Source organism: Candoia aspera, chromosome 1 (genome assembly GCF_035149785.1).
Source record: "Candoia aspera isolate rCanAsp1 chromosome 1, rCanAsp1.hap2, whole genome shotgun sequence".
In the NCBI taxonomy this organism is placed as follows: domain Eukaryota; kingdom Metazoa; phylum Chordata; class Lepidosauria; order Squamata; family Boidae; genus Candoia; species Candoia aspera.
The window spans coordinates 271,436,922-271,458,757 of NC_086153.1; the positions used below are offsets into that span (position 1 = coordinate 271,436,922).

The window sequence follows — 21,836 nt, forward strand, 5'->3', positions numbered from 1 at the left end:
CTAATGGAATAATTTATAGAAATAATATGATTTTGGTTTAATATAGAGTAAGGGATTGATTAGGGAAAATTTTTGTATATCCTTGCTGTTAAAAGTTGGAAGTCACCTCTTTTTGTAATTTTGAAAAAAATTCTCTTGTGTTTCTACATTTTTTTTAGTTTTTTTTCTTTTTTTCTTTGTAGTTTTTTGTTTTTCTGTAGCTTTTATCTTTGCTTGAAACTTAATAAAATTCTTATTAAAAAAAAGACATAGAACAAGGGCCCATGTGAGTACTGAAAAGTGAAAGCAGTATACATAGTATTTATTTATTTAATCAATTTATATGAGTGAAGGCAGCCTTTCAGGTATCGAGATAGGTCCCTAACAATGTTATACGTTAAAAGTTGGGGGGGGGAATAAAACATTTGAAAAGAAAGAAAACACTTACTTCAGAAATAAATTGTGAGAAAACCAAAGTACTATATTGCAAAACTGATATGGTAAGTAAAACTAGTTCCTATTCACATTCTAATTGCTGCATTATGCAACAATTGAAATTTTTTGGCCATGTTTCGGAAATAATCTGCACAAAGGATATTTACAGTGCTCCAGCATAGATGTTGTGTTACTGTGATGGTTTCCTCAAAATTCAAAATTGGTTTGGGACCATGGTGAATAAAGGGGGAATGCCTTTTCTGCTTCTGCCATATCATCATCCAGTTTTCCCTTCCCCAAAGTTATGTATTAATTGAAAAAAAAGCTAAAGATATCTTTGTCCCTTAGCTCTTCCACTTTGTAAAGAGCATGCTCACTCTTCTTCTGAAGTTAGAAAATATACAGCAGCTGTGAGGGAATGGTAGCATTTGAGTGGGTTGGTTCTGGCTATTTTTTGGCTGATGTTGATGTTGGGAGATGGGGAGACAGCCACAATTGTTGAATGGCATTTGAGTTAGCCATCTCTCCAATTCAGTTTCCTTGTGTACAAAACTGGTAGAACAAGAGGTCTGCCTTCCATGCTTTTTGAAGAATAAACACCATTAATTACCACAAAAGAGTCTTGTGGTGCCACCCCTAAGACTCAGGGATTTATTAGAAACTTTCTTGGATGATGGCCCAATTGTTGAGGCCCAAAATGTAATCCTGAATTATATACACATGGGTGGGGGTGGGAAATGGTAAACAGTGAGGTCAAAAAGAATTCAAAAGTAGTACTGTATGCATGGACAGTCACAGTATTAACAGTATTGCCATTCACAAAATGATTGCTGCTCACAGAACAAACATTTGGGCATGTTAGCCCTTAAGACTTTCAAAGACTTTCACCACAATTGCTAGACAGGGCTGTTCCTTTACAAACTATTGCAATAAAGATTGTAATGTAATGTATAGATTCAAACTACCTGGTTAGTAAATAAGTCCACTAGAGAGGTGTACACAAAGCTGTCTGGACTGCCCCAGATGAAGGAAACTGCCTTTCCCCAACGAAATTTGTTTAAATTGTTGGATTAGGACTGGGGAGACCCAGGTTCAAATCCATCCTCGGCCTTGGGTGACTTTAGGCAAGGCCGGCTTTCTCAGCACAGCCAACTCCACAAAGTTGTTAGGTGGTGGGAAAAAATGAAGAGTGTAATATATGCCGCCTTGAGTTTCTGGAGGAAAGCTGGGATGAATATGTAACATCCTGCCCAGCCACGCCAACAGCGGATAATGGGACTTCTGCTGGGCTGGCCACGCCTGGAGAGCGCCAGGTTGGGGAAGGCTGCGGTTAGCTCCAGTGTGGCGGGAGTGCTCGACCAAGCCAGTCTCCCGGCTGGTCCTTCCTCCAGCTGAGGGCAAGGGAACCGGCTGCCGCACTGCCTCTGCCGGACAAGGCGCTACTGTCCTGCGGCGAGGATTCCTTCCCTCATCTCGGAGCCCTGTACAGCGGGAACTTGTTCTCACTCGCCCGGGCTTGAGGAGAGGCTTCTCTCCGAGAGACTCGGGGCTGGAGTTGTGCGGGGTGCGCGCGCGCGTATGTTTTCCACGTCGTGGTGCCGCGGCCGTCTGGTGCTACTAGCTGCTACCTTTCAGGAAGCGCATAAAAAGAGGAACCGGGCGGGGAGAGAGTGGGAACAAAGCCGCTGCCCCGCAGGACCGATGGCAGGGAGCTGGCGAGGCTGCGCTCTGCTGGAAATGACTCCGGAGCCCATCCACGGGGGCAGGAAGAGGAACGCCAGGGGGACCGAGGTGGCCGCATCCTTCTGAAGAGGACCTGCTGAAGAGGGCCTGTCCTCGGAGGGCAGATGTGGTGGCATCGGTCTTGGGATGTTCCGCGGAGCCCCCCAGGGAAAAGCGCCGCTGCGAGGTACTTTAGGCGGGGATGGTCTCGGCTGGTTTCCTTTTGCCGTCTGGGCTGACGCCCTGGTCTCTCGCACGGAGAGCTGTTGTTTACATCCTGCTATTGTAGCGGGGAAAGGCCCTTTGCCTTGCCATATTTCCCCCTCTCCCTTCCTCCCTTTGGGGCCCTTCGCCGGCTGCGTGTAGGAAGGTAGGCCTGTTCAGCCGGGACACAATAGAGTGGGTGGCCAGGCAGGCATGCAGGCAATCTGTTCCTCCCGAGACAGGAAGGGCACATGGAAGCATGGTGGGATGTGGGGTGTCCAAGAGGAGAGAGAAACTCGCTGGGGGAGGGGGAGGCAGGGAAAGTCTCCAGTGTGATCCTTCTTAAGAACCCCTTCCAGGCTGAAGCTACAAAAGGGCATCCTTATGCCGTATCTGTAGAGAATGTATTAGGGGCATGTGTCCTCTTCCTCACAAAGCAGATTTCCTTCTCTATGTCCTCTGCTTGGTGATGAAAGCTAGAAGAGGAAGGAGCCAGTTCTCAAATATATTTGCTTTGCAAAAAAAAAGTGTGTTTGTGGGGTGAGTGAGTGATGTGACAGCTGCTGTCATTTCCGAGGAAGAGGTGTGGGTTTCCTAGGTGAAGTCAAGTTCTCCCTTGGAGAGTTCAAATAGTGGGCATGTTGAATAAGAGGACAAGGAGATGGGCATGTAGCTTTCCATTTCTGAAAACCGCAGGCCAGGACAAAATGCCTGGAGTCCTAGAGTTCAGTGAGAAAAGAAAAATAAACAGGCTCCCCCTTCGAAAACAGAGCAAAACGTTCAAAACTTTCCAGTAGCCAACTACACTCTCTCTTGTTTCTCCCTTAACATGTCTGTTTTGCTAACACGCTGTGCTATGGCTTTTCTCACTCACACATCCCATGATCCACTGAAGATGGCTAAATATAACTTATTGAGAATGTCCATGCAAATGGCACATTTAAAAAAAAAGGTTATTTTCAAAATCAGTTATGAGTTAGTGGAGTGCTTTGAGAGCACCCCAGACAGTCTGGGCAAAGTACAAGTACGATAAGAATAAGTCATTTAGTTGAGCCTAATGGAGTATTTTAGGATTGAAATGGCAAGGTTTAGTAGGAGAAAAACAGGTTTTTCAGTTATATCAGGCTGTAGTCTGCATTTGGTTTCATTCCATATTTTTTAAATCTTTTATCATTTAAATATTTGAGTAACAATTTGATTATAATAAATGCAAGGCAGTCGCAAAAGATAGACTGTTAGCTGAGCTGCAAAGTAATATACAGGACAATTAAGTCAACCCTAATTCTAATTTGATTGGGTTCTAACAGTTTGATGTTGCATTTTTTTGAGAATACCAAATATCTTAGTGTATTGCAGGCCAAGAGCCTTAAGAGATAAGCTACGGTTATAAAACAGCGTATTCAAATGATTTTGCAAATTTGTCCTCAGGAGATGCATTTCCTCATTCTGGCATTAGATAGATGGCCACACTAGATGAAGCATGAAAGAGGGCTTTCTCTTCTGGAACTTCCTTTCTAGGATCATACACCTAGCTCTTTGTTGCTCTTTTTCCAGGAGACTAGGAAGTTACTAGTCTTCTGGAAACACATCTTCCTAGTAACTGAGTCAGTCAGGCCCATAATTTCTGCATGGGCCAAGAAGTCCTTTTAGCTTACCTATTCCTGGTGGTTCATGTATCAGTTTACTCCTGCTATTTTGTCTAACTGTATGACTTCAGTCTTTCAGGTGACTGACTCATATACTCTGAGAAATGTGCCTGAGAGGCTTGCCCTTGAGGGCAACTTGAGTAAATGAAGTATAGAAGAGCATTAGACATGAATCTGTATTGCATGTATATTGTACCTGCCTGCTCGTTTTCAAACCTAAACCTCAAGTTACTTTATTGAATGAATGAATGAATGAATGAATGAATGAATGAATGAATGAACAAATAAATTTATAGACCACTTCAGGTCAACTGTCTCTAAGTGGTGTATAAAAGCTATAGCCAATGCAACAATAACATGTAATAATATGCAATAAAACAAATGCAGTATGTAATTAGAGTTAATAATTACAACTTATCATGGAAAAACCATTATATCATTCCTGGCACTAGGAAATCTATGTGACTCAAGTCCCTAAGACCTTCTGAAACAGCTGAATTTTATGAGCTTCTGGAAGTTCATGAGAGTGGGAACCACCCTTGCCTCAGGGACAAGCTGTTCTAGAAGAGGGAAGCCCCCCTAGAGAATGCCCTATTTTAGACCTCCTCACATTGCACGTCTTGATAGGTGAGGGCTTTCAGCAGATATTCCTTGGGTTCTCAGATTGGCCTGGCAGAATCTATACAGGATAGGCAGTTCCAAAGATACGCAGGCCATATAAGACATTGTAGGTGACACTTATCACTTAAATTGCACTTGGAAACATATCAGGCAGCTGAATCAGCTCCCACAGTAGTGATATTGCATGGCAGTAAGGAGACTGTCCAGTAAGCATACAGGTCACTGCACTATGCACCAACTGAGATTTCAGGGTGATCAATGTAAAACAAAATACAGTAACCCATACAAAAATCAATATGAGACTAGTAGCAGTTTTTCCAACGAACAAATTTTATTAAAAGGCATAAGCTTTCATGAGCTATAACTACCAGCTGCTAACAGATTCCTTTTGATTTTTGGCTATCACAGGCTAACATGGCTTTCGTCCTACAGTAATCCATAGAGAAGGTGACAAAGGTATGACCATCTTAGTGTCCTCTTTTCTAGGTAAAACTTGCAATCGTGCAAGCAGGAGCTGTGAGACCAGGAGGACCCCAAATTATGGCCCTTCTTTCTGTGGGGAAGCATAATCTGAGAGTCAAAGATGATAAAATCCCAGAATCAGGAGATTCAAAATGTATACCCACTCTGTCTTGTTTGCATTAAATCTGAACCTGTTCTTTCCCATCCTGACCCTGATAGCATTAAACATTGGGATAGGGTTTATACTGTACCCCCCATTTAGCCTAAGGTGGAGATGTACAACTGCATATCACCTGCATATTGATGGTGCCCTAACCCTCTCACCCTGAATGGGCAGATTAGCCCTCCCAGCAGTTTCATTCAGATGTTAAACAGGATAGGAAAGAGGACTAAGTCCTGAAGCACCCCATAAAAAAGCATCTGTGAACTCAACCTCTTCCCCCACTGTGATAAATGAGTAAATGCAGGAAGGATCACAACCATTCTAACACAGTGTCTCTAACTGCCACCTCTCGTAGGCAGTTCAGAAGGATACTATGATCCATGTCCAGGTCTGAATCCTGATGCCATTGGTCTAAATAATCTGTTTCTTCCAGGGGTTTCTGTAGCTGTTGCCTTATCACTTTCTCCACTAACTTCCCCACAAAGAAGAGAGTAGAAATTATACTAGAGTGTGGAAAAGAAATTGTCTCCACCACTCCCTGGCAACAAAGAATACACATAGTGAAGTCATCACTTTTTATTGCACAGCATCTGGCCAAGAGTAGATCCTGGAAAGGAAATACGTATGTGAAGTTCCAGTCAACCACTTCAGCAAAAGACCCATGCTTTGGGCAGTAGTTCACCAGATAGCAGGCTAGTGGGTATAGCGTTCCTCATGGTTTAGTTCCCTGTACGAATATCTATTACAGAAATGTTTCTCAAGGAGGCTGCTTGCAAGCCTGCCTGGAGCAAACAGATTGGCAATTGCACAGAGGAAAAGCATGGAGGATCTTGATTGTTGTTGCTGTTCACAGGGTTAGGCATACCTCATTTGCACTGCAGAAATACAGATCATCACCAGATAGTTGGAAAACATTAGGTTTTTTTGTGATATTTTGCCTATTTGAGTTAGACTTCTGTTGTGGCTTCCATGACACAAGAAATGGGATGAGTCCTGTGGAGAGCAGGCTTTGGTCATGAGGGGATGACTAGCAGCACAAACATAGGTGTTGTCAGCCCCACTAGGTAGACCAGACCAGACCAGACCAGGAAATGAATTCCACAGGAAGACTAGAACTACTGTTATTGAGATTGGCTATAATAATAGAATCTTTCAAGTCTGAGTCTGCTGTACCTCCTCCTCTTTCTTATATGCCAGTGAATCAGGGAGGTGTCTGCCCAAGTCACTTCCAAATATTATCTTTTCTCAGGACTTAAAAAATGTTTCAGCCCCTTTTGCCTAGGTTGCATATTTTCATCATGATAATTTCCTTGCTCTCTACAGTTGTCAATGAATAAGAATAGATGGTTTACTAAGTGCTCTACTTTTGCTTATGATGTGGCCTTTCCCTTATGGGGGAAGTAGGAGACTACTGTAGCTGTGAGTATATTTTCCCCTTGGATGTTGTAGAACTCTACTTAAATATGGCAACAAGCCACCCAGAGTCACTTGTTGAGATGGGCGGCTATAGAAATTAAATAAATAAATAAATAAATAAATAAATAAATAAATAAATCAACTTCTGCACTGTATGTTTAGATTAGCAGGCAGGAATGCTCAATCAACATCACCAATAATTAGGAGAGAGTGTGAGGTCTTTGCTGACAGATAGCCCACCTGTATATTAGTGCTCTGTCTATGTGGGAGACGCTACTTAAATTTGTTATGGAGGAAATATTACAGAAAAACAGTAACGGCAGGATACAAGCCCTAAGCCCACAGAAGTTTGTTTGTTTGTTTGTTTGTTTATTTATTTAATTTCTATAGCCGCCCATCTCAACAAGTGACTCTGGGTGGCTTGTTGCCATATTTAAGTAGAGTTCTACAACATCCTGTCATGAGTAAGGATGGCGAGCAGGGGGCTCCCATCCAGGCTGTAAAGCGCATGCGTAGTACAGAGGAATTAGGTATCCATTCAAAGAGACACAGATCGGGTCCGCCTTAGCCTTTGGGGTTTATATGTCTGGGTTTTTCCCACGCTTCTTCAGTTTGTTAGGATTTTCTGTTACGTAGCAGTAATAAAACACTAGAGACCTATTCCTTGTCTCAGCGTGGTTCCTGGCGGTTAGGACACATCCAAGGGGAAAATATACTCACAGCTACAGTAGTCTCCTACTTCCCCCATAAGGGAAAGGCCACATCATAAGCAAAAGTAGAACACTTAGTAAACCATCTATTCTTATTCATTGACAACTGTAGAGAGCAAGGAAATTTGCTTGGTTCTGACTTAGCAAGTTGTGTGATCCTAGCTAGTGTGATTTTTTTACCCACAGTTAATGATTAGCACAATGTGTGAACCAACCTCTGTATTCCCAAGGAGCAAAGAGGTATGAAGGAGAAAGAGAAAGATTTTGTACTTTACTGTCCCCTTCCCTTTCTTCCTATGTGCAATGCTTTGTCCTGGGTAAGTTTTGAGTATTTGTATCTGGAGCTCCTAAGGATTTGACAAGAAGAAGATTTTGTAATGTTCTCATTTTAGAGCCAGAGTATACGTGAAGTCAGTGATGAGAGTGTTTATTTTTTTATATAATTATCTGAGGCTGGCGTCAGCCATGAATGTTTGTCGTCTGGTGAGACGCATACGTTCTTTTCTCCTATGTCACCCACATCCTTCCCACAACTTTGGCTATATCTACACAATTGGAATAGCTGCAAGTGAGTATTGATGCAGGGGAGCGGCACTCGATTAGTGCAGTGGGACGTCGCACATATTCTATAATCCCTCAAGCAGCATACGGTACTGTATATTGATTATCTTGCTATAAATGTTTTCAAAATCGTAGAAATGGAAAATGGGTGGTATTGGTTCAGTAGTTATTAATGACTGCTTAACTGTTGTGAAAATGTATTGCCCTCTTCATGCACGCACATGCTCACTTAAATTTAAGATAAGATTTGGGGATTTTAAAAATTTAATACCACGTGCAGCATTTTTCTTATTTTAGTAAACTTGTACTTTCCCCACTAGATGGCAGAAATTTTCAGTACTCTATACAGTACCTTATTACTTATAAATGCTGGTTGGGCTTGATAGCCAACAGTTATTTGCAGAAAACAGCAAAATTGAGGTTCCTCACTTTGTGTTTCACTAAGGCAAAGTACCACAGATGCAAACTCTCATATTGATTTCCCAATATGGGAATTTTTCAGGAGAGAGTGGAGTATACTGTAGAAATCTCTTCCTTCCAGTTTATCACATTGGGATGAGTGCTTTTCAGAAAGTAATATTCACTCATTCTTCGTTGATCAAGATTTAAAAAATATATGAGTCCTATAATAAAAGGTAAAGATGCCTTCAACCTGACTCCTAGTTACTACCTCAATACATCCATGCTGGCTTTTTGTTTTGGTCAATAGGACAAAAGTACAATTCTATTAACTTCATCTTTTTTTAAAAAAAACTTCCCATTCTAGCCTAAATCTAGCCTTGATCTATCATTCACATATCAATCAGGCTCAGCCTTCTTAGCCTAGAGAATGAACTGTATACCAAAGATGTTCCTGCTGGTTGTTGTCAGCTTTAGAAATATAAGGGTCTGCCTTATACCAAGTCAGACCATTGGTTCATGCTGCTTAATATTCTCTATACCAGTACTTCCCAAACCTGGGAATTGGGTAAAAGTGGTTTTTCTTTGGGTAATGACACATGAACCCATTACCCAATCACAACAGGGACATTTAAATTGATATAACGTTAAAAAGAATTTTTTGAAAGTGGTTTTAAGTAATGAAGGAAAATGTTTGGGAAGCACTGCTCTATACTACTTGGTAGCATTATGGAGGGCAGTTTGCTAATAATTCATAGTAATAACTACATCTTCTATGCAATACAGAAATTTAAAAGCAGTCATGAATGGTGCTTTTTTAAAGCCTACAGAATGACTTTGGTTAGGTTAAAAGAATACTGTATTTTTATTGTATGAACATCAGGATTACCTTGAACACATTGGTATAACCAAATCTTTCAGGTAATAACACTGAAAGCATTAGCATGAATAATTATCAATTGAGATGGAAGAATTGTATCTAAAAAGAGAAATACCTTGGCAGAACATATTTTATGGACATTTGTTAGTCTGTACTGCAGTAGATGGCCAAAAGAATGGTATTCTAAAATGTAGTAACATGAAAACCAGAATGATAACAAAGAGACATTAAACAGTAAGTATTCCTTTCTGATTGCTCTCAGGAGGAGTTATAATGCAGGAATAGGGAAACTAACCCTCAGTTCTACTGTATTACAATTATTCTTCACAATGGCCTGCTGATTTAAAGAAATAGAAACACAAATATAGTAAGTTCTTCAAATATTAAAATCAACTGTTGCGGCCCTGCAAAAATGGTGCTAAAAGTGAGACATCAACAAACCAGAGGGAAATATCAGCATATTAAATAAATCAAAAATTACTAAGGGGACAACTACTCAAATCAACCTGGTAAGTTTTAAAATCTTTGCGCTGAAGATGTTGCCTAGTCTGGCAATGAAACATCTGCAAGAAAACAACAAGGCTCAGAGAGTACCAAGGACTCCACATATTCTGTGGCGCTGTGCACTACTTAGGATTTAGAAGAGGTATTTTAGAACACATGAGACTTAAATGTAGTGCCTGTGACCCATTACAGCAGCTGTGTCTGTTTCCAAAATGCATACTCCTAATACTAGTATCCAGCTAAAATGTTATTTAGGAAAAAAATAGAAAATCTCTAGTATCCTGGTCAGCCATCAAGAACCCCAGTAACAGCATTCTTGTTAAGAAATCAGATTTACAGTGCAACATTTTGTTTAATCTATTTTGGAAAAGCAAATATCCAGAATGAAAGTATGGTGATAAGCAAAATCCCTAACAGGAACTTGCATTCTGTCTGGTATTTGTATGTTCATTCTGACAGAAATTTAGAGTATATGAATGACATTGTGCATGGTGGTGTTAAGAGTTACAAAATGTGCTACTTTAAAATGAAACAGATCTGATTCTGGCTGTGGAATCTTAAAATAACTTCTTTTTGGGGGGGTTGCAATTTTAAGTGATACCCTCTTGTTGAGACTGCATGTACATTTACGTATTATCCAGATGTTCTTGAAAAGCTGTGTTGTTACACAGAATTCCTTTTTAGCTTCCTTTTATTTATGCTGTGCAGGCAATGATTCCCTGTTGTGACAGACCATTTTCAGCATTCTACAGCATTCTATTTTCTACATTTCATGGTACAGTATAACCACGAAAATCATTTAACAGCTAGGCATCCATTCCCACTATATGACAAATCCATTTAACGTACCCTGCTGCAGTGACCTGATCATGCTCATACCTTTAATCTGATAGCACCGGTCTGTAGGCGCTCAAGTATGCTTGATGGAATTTCTTTCCCTGTGATATAGACCCAGTGCTCACCTAACAATGGTACAATCAGGCCTAACAATTCCAGTTTTTCCTCCTTGCTCCACAATGTTGCCCTTATCTCATCTTCTCAACCATAACTTGTAAATTATTCTAATATAAAAGTATTTCCCACTGCCCTTATTCTAACACTGAGAGCCCAGGATGTATAAAACTTGTTTCATTTGCTACCTCTTACGCTTGGTCATGTGACATGTAGGTATAATCTAAGGTGTGCTGGGAGAGTGTTGGGAGATATGGGCACACCCTTCCTTTGTGGTTATCAGCTATCCTCTACTGCAATCATTTCTCTCTTAGTGTTTGCACTCTCCATTAGCATTTCATTTCCTGAGTTCCTTTCATACCTGTGCCTCCTTCAGCTCTCTCTTTTTGAGGCCAGCTTCTCTTCCTTCCAATAAGGACAAAGAGGGGAGAACAACCTCTACTCTTTCATTTTAGGAATAATAGTATCTATGTTTATGGTGATCCATGTTAACAGTATTTTAAAATATACTATATCTGTACCACAAGATGTAACAGCCCCGTTTTTTTCTCCTTGCAGTGTCTGGAAAATCAGGAGAGATGTTGAACTGGGGTTTCTTTGTTTATTGCTTTATTACTTACACTCCAAGTAAGAGAATGGTTACCCAGCAGCTAGTCACTGTAGGAGGAGAGCCATGTTATTATATGGCAGCCTTTCTCAACTTTTTGACCCCGGAGGAACCCTTGAAATATTTTTCAGACTTCAGGGAGCCCCTGCACATTCAGGCTCAAATATAGGCCACAAGTTACAAAATCATTATATTCATTTCATGTGTAGGCCTGTATATATGCATTAACAGTATTCTTAAGCTAAAAATGAAGAATGAAACTTACCTCTTTAATGTGAAGTTGCCTGAATTTTAAATAATTTTTAAAATAAATCATGATCTCCCAGGGAACCCCTAGTGACCTCGTGGAGCCCTAGGGGGCCATGGAACCCTGGTTGAGAAACCCTGATCTAGGGTAACCAAAAATCAGGAGGAGTCTGGTAGCCACCTTTTCAGACTAACAATTTTAGTGTTTTCCTCCTTTCCCCCATCCCAATTTAAATCCAGTGGAGTCTACTCTACTGCATTTGATGAAGTGAACTGCAGCTCACAAAAGCATATGGCTTTTAATAATTTTTTTTGGTCTGAAAAGTTGCTACCAGAGTACTTCTGATTTCCAGAAACTAGTGGGTGCCTGTTCTCCTGCTCTGGTTGCAAAATTATGGCACAGTCTGCCTTGTTCCTCTCTGAACCTATTCCTGCTATAGGGTCTTCCCATTTCACTGTATTTCACCTTGTTTGAACTTGTGAGATGCCTAACAGAGTATGGGAGGAAAGGTAGACAAGCCAGTTTATGGAAGCCAGATATCCTGAAGTCAGCCAAATCCCCATCCTCCTGTGGTGCCATGATTGATTAATGTTTCCCCACACTTTAAAAGAGGGCAGCAGTAGAATGGTTACCGCCTTGCCTATCAGGGTGGCACACCACAGTTCAGGCCAGCACCATTCAGCAGTGACTGAGAACCAAAGCAACAGAGGTGGGGTGGGGATTGGCCATGGGAACAGTCAGTGTTATGCTTGCCTGGTTTTGTGCTAAGTCAAGGATGGATAGATACTACTTCAACTCCGTGGTGAGGAAAGGACCTTGGTTACTCTTTCCGTTCCAGGGCAAATATACTACAGTAGCTGCCGGATTGGTAGCTGTTCTTCCAACTCTTGATGTAAATTCTCTCCTAATCCTAAATCTGGAAAACTGTAGCTAACGCTGTTCTGCTCGGGCCTCTCCTGTGCCTCTATCGCTCTTGTCGCTGTGGCCAATGGTTGCATGGAGGTGGCTGGGCTCAGTTTTTGCAACGCGCTCGTGGAAGCGGCAGATGGAGCCACTAGCCCGTCTTTTCTCCTAGAGCAACAAGGAGGCAGCTTCCCGGGCAGCTATCTGGGGTCCTTAGGCGCTTACCTTGCTTTGTATTGATACTTCCTGCACGGCTCTAATTTCTCGACGAGGCGCGCGGGGGATCGGAGTTGGAGCTGAGCATGCACCACCCATTGCGGGGATACGCTAGTCTTTGGCACTCTCGTTTCTGCGGCTGCTTTGAGGGGAGGCGTCCTGGATAAGCCCCTGGCAAAAGGAGCGAGAGCAGCACTTTCCGTTCTTCCGCCCGCCTTGGCAGAGCAATGATTCAGGGGCTCGGGCGAGAGACTGACACTCTCTTTGGGGTTTGATCGCTGGCTGCTTGTCCCGCGGATATGACTGGACCTCTCACGAGCAGGTGAGGGGAGAAGCACGACCAGCGGGGTTATGGAGCTGCACGAGGTCAACGAAAAGGGCTCGAATGGCGGGGACGCCGCCGCCGCCTGCTCCAGCTCGCCGTCCACCGCGAGCTCGGAGACGTCCGTGTGCCCGGAGCCGGAGAAGGTCTCCACACTGGGACGAAGGCACAGCAAAAAGAGGTTTGGGCTCAAGATCTTTGGGCGCAGGTGAGCGAGGGGTGCGACCCACGCTTTTAAAGTGTATGCGTGTGAAAGTAATGGGATAGGAGGGACATGGACACTCATCCATGGTTCACCACACACCGAATCACAATATATTCAGGTGGGGGGCAAAAAATGATTTGGCCAGTTGGTGGCTCAGTGTTTTGTGCAAAACTAGCTATCTTTAAGAAAGGGGTGGCGGGGATATCGATTGTTGTGACGCCCGGATGCCCTGTTGTTTTCGTTCTGGGGCAGGTAATGAAGATCAGTTAGAACGTGCTGGTTCCCTCTGTGTAACTGTTTCCCCAAAATACATGCACACATTTTCTCCGTATGTAGGCTTAGTAATAAAATGGGGATTCCCGCCTGAGCTACGTTTTTGAATGTAGTTAATAGGTGTTGCCAGTTGGCAATAGTAATAATAATATGATGATGATGATGATAAGGTAGTGATACAGCTTGGGAGAAATGTACTTTTACCTTTCGTAAAAAAAAAAAAAGCTAATCCTGTGAAATTAAGGAATGTAAAGTTTTGATTGTCAGCTGTAGTGATAAGAATGTCACTCTTCCTTTTACCCTTCCCCTCTAATCCTTTTTGTTTCATTGGATTGAGGCTTAGTCTCTGATGGTAACAAATGATTCTGTTTTTCTTTTGGTAGGAAGGAATAGAGGGCTGGGTGTTTTTGTATTTTTGTAAATAGTTAAAAGCTTTCAGTGGGATTCAGGTTCTGTCTCTCCTTTCCCACTCTCCATTTACCCAATTTCATTTGCTGTTGAATTAAGTTGTGTGTATAAATATACCTTATAGGGTTCCCTAACCTGGGGGCCTGCTGATGGATTGATTGGCAACTCCCATCATCTCCACCCAGCATGGAATATAGCAAATTGCAGATGGCTGAATAATCCAGCAATGAGGTTAGGTATACATTCTAAAAGGAAATGCTGTATTAGTGTTTGATTTGAAAATGGAGAATTAGGTATGAGTCTGTTTCTCTGTGTAGCAAAAGGAAGGATAGCGGTGACTTTGAATCATAGTCTTCTGGATTCCATGTCCAGGTATGCTGTACTACTGAAGTATTTGCTTTTTTTTTTTTTTGCGCGGTCCTTTGACCATGCTGTTGCATAGCCTTAAACATTATAACTGTCTTTCCAGCAATCAGACATTTGGCTTGTAATCTTTTCGTAGCTGCTTGGAGTTCTATGCCACACATTTAATATTAAAGTTATTTTGCTTTATATAGAGAGTCTAATGTTTGGGAGAATTCATAAGTCTTTAGTTTGAAATGTTATGTTGGTCTTGGACCAATATAAAATAAAGTTGATTTTTTTTGTCTTTTAGGCCAGTAGTGGCACATACCAGGCTTCTGAATTTTTTAAAAACCGAAACATTGTGGTTTGGTAGCTACAGTAATCACATAAACTTTCTCACGGAAGGGAACTAAAGCACTCTTTCACTGATTGTATTTTTGCAAATACTGACAAGTATACTGTTAGCAGTCCATGATGGGAAGTTTTGTGATGGCTCAGCTACACTAATCCAAATGTTATGGAAATGTCCATTTTTTTCCTTTATATAAGAACCAGTAGTTAATGTAATGCAGGTAAGTGTAGCCAAAGGTTATACTGTAATTATTGCTATAATTTATATAGTATACTTAGTCTGCATATTGTATCACACAGTGCAGATAGTTTATTTGGAATTATGTAGAAGTCACAGTAGGAAATGGCTTTCCACTTTACAGAAGGGAACTCCTGAAGCTTAGAACTCTTATGAACCCAAACTCAAAACACGTGTGGGCTAGACTGATTAAGAAAATGAGCCAAGCTGCCTGTTAGGGCAGAATATACAGATGGGAACCAATATAAAATTCAAACAAAGATAGTGAGAGGGGTACAAAACTGTGCCTGTGTATCACATACACCAGGCCTGCACAATTCGTTGAGAGGAAGGGGCCACTTGGAAAAATTAAAAATCCTTGTGAGCCTTAAAGAAAATACCTGGAGTGCTGACCAGCAGCTAGTGGAGTGGCAGAAGCAGTAGCAAAGCTTGGCTATTTTGGGGTTGCGATAGTGGCTGTAATTTACTAATTGTTAAAAAGTAATTGGACATACAGAGGCATGAAAATTTGGAGGATCTGGTATTATAGTACTGACCCCACTCTTAAAAGTTACCACTGAGTTTAGGGCTTCTAGCTGCAACATCCAAAACCAAGTAATGTAAGTGTGTAGGAGATCTAAACATAATTTCATTTCAAATCCAGAAATCGGAACTAAACAGATCAGCTAACAGGGCTCACTTAACCTTCCATTGCCACAGCCTTAACGTAAGAGTACAGGCAGATCCATTTCACTGCCTACAGTATGCTAGAACTTACTTTCTGGGCTGAGTTCACCCAAAATGTCCCTGTCCTTTCTGATACACATAAATCAGTGGCATGCATATATGTATTGTTGTTGTTTATTCATTCAGTCGCTTCCGACTCTTCGTGACTTCATGGACCAGCCCACGCCAGAGCTTCCTGTCGGTCGTCAACACCCCCAGCTCCCCCAGGGACGAGTCCGTCACCTCTAGAATATCATCCATCCACCTTGCCCTTGGTCGGCCCCTCTTCCTTTTGCCCTCCACTCTTCCTAGCATCAGCATCTTCTCCAGGGTGTCCTGTCTTCTCATTGTGTGGCCAAAGTGTTTCAGTTTTGCCTTGAATATCATTCCCTCAAGTGAGCAGTCTGGCTTTATTTCCTGGAGGATGGACTGGTTTGATCTTCTTGCAGTCCAAGGCACTCTCAGAATTTTCCTCCAACACCACAGTTCAAAACCATCTATCTTCATTCTCTCAGCCTTCCTTATGGTCCAGCTCTCGCAGCCATACGTTACTATGGGGAACACCATTGCTTCAACTATGCGGACCTTTGTTGTCAGTGTGATGTCTCTGCTCTTAACTATTTTATCGAGATTTGTCATTGCTCTTCTCCCAAGGATTAAGTGTCTTCTGATTTCCTGACTGCAGTCAGCATCTGCAGTAATCTTCGCACCTAGAAATACAAAGTCTTTCACTGCTTCTACATTTTCTCCCTCTATTTGCCAGTTATCAATCAAGCTGCTTGCCATAATCTTGGTTTTTTTGAGGTTTAGTTGCAAGCCAGCTTTTGCACTTTCTTCTTTCACCTTCATCATAAGGCTCCTCAGTTCCTCTTCGCTTTCAGCCATCAAAGTGGTATCATCTGCATATCTGAGATTGTTAATGTTTCTTCCAGTGATTTTAACTCCAGCCTTGGATTCCTCAAGCCCAGCATGTCGCATGATGTGTTCTGTGTACAAGTTGAATAGGTAGGGTGAGAGTATACAGCCCTGCCGTACTCCTTTCCCAATCTTAAACCAGTCCGTTGTTCCGTGGTCTGTTCTTACTGTTGCTACTTGGTCGTTATACAGATTCTTCAGGGGGCAGACAAGATGACTTGGTATCCCCATACCGCTAAGAACTTGCCACAATTTGTTATGGTCCACACAGTCAAAGGCTTTAGAATAGTCAATAAAACAGAAATAGATGTTTTTATGAAACTCCCTGGCTTTTTCCATTATCCAGCGGATATTGGCAATTTGGTCCCGAGTTCCTCTGCCTTTTCTAAACCCAGCTTGTACATCTGGCAATTCTCGCTCCATGAACTGCTGAAGTCTACCTTGCAGGACCTTGAGCATTACCTTACTGGCATGTGAAATGAGTGCCACTGTTCGATAGTTTGAACATTCTTTAGTGTTTCCCTTTTTTGGTATGGGGATGTAAGTTGATTTTTTCCAATCTGATGGCCATTCCCGTGTTTTCCAAATTTGCTGGCATATAGCATGCATTACCTTGACAGCATCATCTCGCAAGATTTTGAACAGTTCAGCTGGGATGCCGTCGTCTCCTGCTGCCTTGTTATTAGCAATGCTTCTTAAGGCCCATTCAACCTCACTCTTCAGGATGTCTGGCTCTAGCTCACTGACCACACCGTCAAAGCTATCCCCGATATTGTTATCCTTCCTATACAGATCTTCCGTATATTTTTGCCACCTTTTCTTGATCTCTTCTTCTTCTGTTAGGTCCTTGCCATCTTTGTTTTTGATCATACCCATTTTGGCCTGGAATTTACCTCCAATGTTTCTAATTTTCTGGAAGAGGTCTCTTGTCCTTCCTATTCTATTGTCTTCTTCCACTTCCGCGCATTGCTTGTTTAAAAATAATTCCTTATCTCTTCTGGCTAACCTCTGGAATTTTGCATTTAATTGGGCATATGTCCCCCTATCACTGTTGCCTTTTGCTTTCCTTCTTTCTTGGGCTACTTCTAGTGTCTCAGCAGACAGCCATTTTGCCTTCTTGGTTTTCTCTTTCTTTGGGATGTATTTTGTTGCCGCCTCCTGAACAATGTTGCGAACTTCTGTCCAGAGTTCTTCCGGGACCCTATCTACTAAGTCCAGTCCCTTAAATCGATTCTTTACCTCCACTGCATATTCCTGAGGGATATTAGTGAGCTCATATCTAGCTGATCTGTGGTCTTCCCTAATCTCGTTAGTCTGATCCTCAATTGTGCAATAAGAAGTTCGTGATCTGAACTACAGTCAGCTCCAGGTCTTGTTTTTACTGACTGTATAGATGACCGCCACCTTTGGCTGCAAAGGATGTAGTCAATCTGATTTCGGTGTTGTCCATCTGGTGAAGTCCATGTATAAAGCCGTCTCTTAGGTTGTTGGAAGAGAGTGTTCGTTATGCAGAGTGAGTTGTCTTGGCAAAATTCTATCAGCCTATGTCCTGCTTCATTTTGTTCTCCCAGGCCATGCTTACCTGTAATTCCAGGTGTCATTTGACTGCCCACCTTAGCATTCCAGTCTCCCGTGATGAAAATAACATCTCTTTTAGGCGTGTTGTCCAGTAGGTGCTGCAGATCCTCATAGAACTGCTCTACTTCAGCTTCTTCAGCATCTGTGGTTGGGGCGTATATTTGGATCACTGTGATGTTAGATGGCTTGCCCTGAATTCGAATTGAGATCATTCTATCGTTTTTTGGATTGTATTCAAGCACTGCTTTAGCCACTTTACTATTAATTATGAAGGCTACTCCATTTCTTCTGTGGTCCTCTTGTCCACAGTAGTAGATCTGGTGGTCATTTGATGTGAAGTGGCCCATTCCAGTCCATTTCAGTTCGCTGATGCCCAAAATGTCTATCTTTAATCTTGACATCTCACCAATAACCACATCCAATTTGCCCTGGCTCATAGATCTTACATTCCAGGTTCCAATGGTGTGTTGATCCTTAGAACATCGGATTCGCTGTTCACCAGCAGCACCGTCGGCCGCTAACCGTCCTTTCGGCTTTGAGCTAGCTGCATCATCACGTCTGGGGCTAGTTGAACTCATCCTCTGTTCCTCCCCAGTAGCATTTTGACCATCTTCCGACCTGGGGGTCTCATCTTCCGATGGTATACCGACATATCTCTGGTTGTACTGATCCATTTAGTTTTCATGGCAAGAATACTGGGGTGAGTTGCCATTACCTTCCCCAGGGATCACATTTAGTCTGACCTCTCTGTCATGACCTTCCCGTCTTGGGTGGCCCTTCACGGTTTAGCTCATGGCATCATTGAGGTGCTGAAGCTCCAGCACCACGACAAGGTAACAATCCTTTGCTGAAGCATATATGTATACATTTATAGAATTCTCCTTGCCTAGTATGAATGCAACTCAAGAAACATTTGTAAAATAAATCGGCACTAGATAGAAGAGAGATAAAGGCTAACATTATTCCCAACACTCTATTTAGGGGTACTATAATGGGCCAAGCAAGGAGAGGTGATGGCCAGCCTCAAGTGGATAGAATGTGGTGCTATCCATGTTCTCCCAACCAATGATCTTTTAAAAAGGAAATGGATGCATGAATTACTGTTCTCTTTTCCAAAAGAAACCATTGTTTTGCAGTTTTTGAGAGCTTTGCTAGGTAATTAGCTGTTCAGACCTAACCACTAAGAGCTTCTGTTTGTTTTTTAAAAAGAGAATGAATGCTGTTTCAAATGAATGTTTGAAATAAGTAAAGAATTGCAGACTTCATTCTTCAGATTTTACTAAAGGCATTTCTACTCAAACAGAAATATGTGACAATGATAAATCACTATTTTGTATTAAGTACTGATATGAAACTTGCTTAGTCTAAACTTTAGAAACATTCTGAGGGATAAATCTAAAGATGTGAGTCTGTTTCATTTGCCCCTGAGCCACCTGTTCATTCTCATAAAGAACATATTTAGGAAATAGCTTTGCTTGTAGAAATTAGATATTTGGGTGGTAGACTATATTATATTTTTTACCAGCACAGCATAAATCCAGCATCAATAGATGACTTGAGAAAAATAGTAAGCATATCTTGCAAAAACTAGTAAAACCAGTCCTATAGTGATGGATCTGTGGAGAATAGTTAAATCCATGACAGCTCTTTCATTTCCCACTTCTAATTCTTCAGGAATGAGACTTTCCCTTCGGATCTCAGCAGTTGATCTGCTGGTCTTGTAGGGACTAAGAATAACCAGGGCACCCATATTGACTCAAATACAAGAAGAGGCTTTGATGAATCATTTCGGGCTGGGGCTGGGGCTGTTCTGGTGTTCACATTACACTGTATATGTCCTAGTTAGGAGTACTGCCTGTTAAGATAATGAATGGAGATCTTTCCTTTATTATCCTTTCTGGTATAATTAGCCCAAGAATAATTAGGTCTTCTGTTTCTAAACTTTGAATTGTGCCAAGGCTTAAAGCCAAGGACATCTGTGAAAAACATATGTTAATATCTTCTTTGAGAAAGGTGATACACCTGACAAAGAAAAAAACTCGTGATATTGGATGAAGACTGTTGCAACTTTTATTAAATGCCACAGAAAGCATTACTTTGGTTTCGTGTAAAAATGAAGAGATTGGGAAGAAGGGTTGTCTGTTGCTGTTTTCTGTAGCTGAAGAAGGGTCTGGCTGCCCATCCTGCACACATCCCTTGTGTGCTGTATTTACACATGAGTCTACAGCCTGTAGCCACGCCCAGCTGTTTCTAAGATCAGGTGGCTGGTTCTTGCCTCAATGTTCCACCCTATTAACAAAGGATAGGAGAATCCTTGAACACCGGGTAAGAGTTAGACTGTGAATAGGTGCAGGCTCCAACTGTTGCCAGAATCAACTAGCAATCAGTTTTTGTCCCACTGTTCTGCCTATTAACTGAATATAAGTGATTCCATTTACATAGGAAAGTCCTCTCCTCCTATTGATTCTAGCAGGTGACTGTCTAACAAAATTATAGGTCTTTGTCCTTTCTCCCCACCCTTATTCACCCTACCACCCAACCAGCTATTACATAGAGAAGCATCTAACAGGTATCCCAAAATTAATACTATGTGAACTAAATACAAGTAGTCCTAGGTTAACAGTGGTAATTGGGACTGGAATGCTGTTGCTAAGTGATGCAGTCATAAAGTGCGATGTCACATGACTGTGTCAGTTAGCAACGGCAATCCTAGTTACCGTTGTTAAGTGAATCCCACTGGGTCATTAGGTGAGAACCCACCTCGATCCAAACCATTCCCAGCTTGGTGCCTCCCAGCCCCGAGCTTCAGTAAGGTAAGGAACTGCCTCCTCTTCAACTCCCCCACCCACCTATCTCCCCCCAACTCTGCCCTTTTGGCCGCCCTGCGCTCCATCAGCTCTGCTGGCCCTGCTGCCCTGGGCTCCGCTGGCCCTGCCACCTTGCACTCTGCTTTTCCTGCCGCCCCCAGCTGACCTTTGCTGTCTTCTCCCACTGCTGATGAGGCACACCCAGCTGGCCTGGCCCTTCACAAGGCAGCTGCTGGCCAGGCCAGGCCTTCTTCCTGAGGCTGTGCATGCCCTTATCCAAATCGTGTGTGGCTTTGTGGGCTTTGAAGCCTTCCAAAGCCTTGCAAGAAGGCTGCATGCAATTTGGACAAGGCAGGGCCAGCAGAGCGCTGGGTGGCAGGGCCTGTGGTCCTAAGTATGGGCAGGCTGCCAAGTGCCTGAATTTTGATCATGTGGGGATGCTGGAATGGCTGTAATTTCGGGGACTGGGTATAATTACCGTAACTTTGAATGGTTGCTGAACGAATGGTTGTTAACCGAGGACTACCTGTATAGTTTTCCTAATTATAATAAAAATAACTTACAGAAATTATCCTAAAAATATGAGAAATATTCCTAGCCTGTTGTAGACAGTGTGAAAATCCTTCTTTCTGCCCCCTTTAAAAGGTGGCCTGTGAATATATGGGATAAACCTGGTGGAAAAAAAAAGGTGGGCATGCCAGATTGCTTTCTGAGCATTGAGATCAGAAGTGTGGAACAAGCTGTTTTAATAATTTGTCTCTGGTTTTATCCTTCAATCTCAATATAGAAGCAAAATTTTCAGGCCTTGGAAGACCTTAGTGCACATTCTATTTCACAATGACTGGGATTGTGAGACTGATCCCAAGGTCATTGCTGTTCTCCTTGGTAGCCTTTCTCAGCTGCAGAAATGACTATTTGGAAAGCTGAGCATTTTGAGGACTGTGGATTGCAAACTTTTGGGGCAGTGTAGCCCAAAGGACTAGAGAGAGAACTCATACATTACACCTGACACCTGGGCAGATGACAAAACAGTGAACTGAAGACTGGAGATACTTCAGCATCT

At 42.2% G+C, this 21,836-nt stretch overlaps 1 protein-coding gene across 2 annotated transcripts in view; it reads left to right on the forward strand.

The window, feature by feature from the left end:
* The first annotated feature begins 1,963 nt into the window (after nt 1-1,963).
* Nucleotides 1,964-21,836, forward strand: part of DGKZ (diacylglycerol kinase zeta) — a 130,200-nt gene continuing 110,327 nt past the window's right edge. The window contains exon 1 of one of the 2 annotated variants that reach the window (XM_063289673.1): nt 1,964-2,323. In XM_063289673.1, the coding sequence (XP_063145743.1) occupies nt 2,262-2,323 (62 nt within the window). In that variant the 5' untranslated portion in view covers nt 1,964-2,261. Of the gene's footprint in view, nt 2,324-12,651; nt 13,157-21,836 lie in introns of those variants that run through there. The other variant, XM_063289671.1, reaches the window with a different exon arrangement.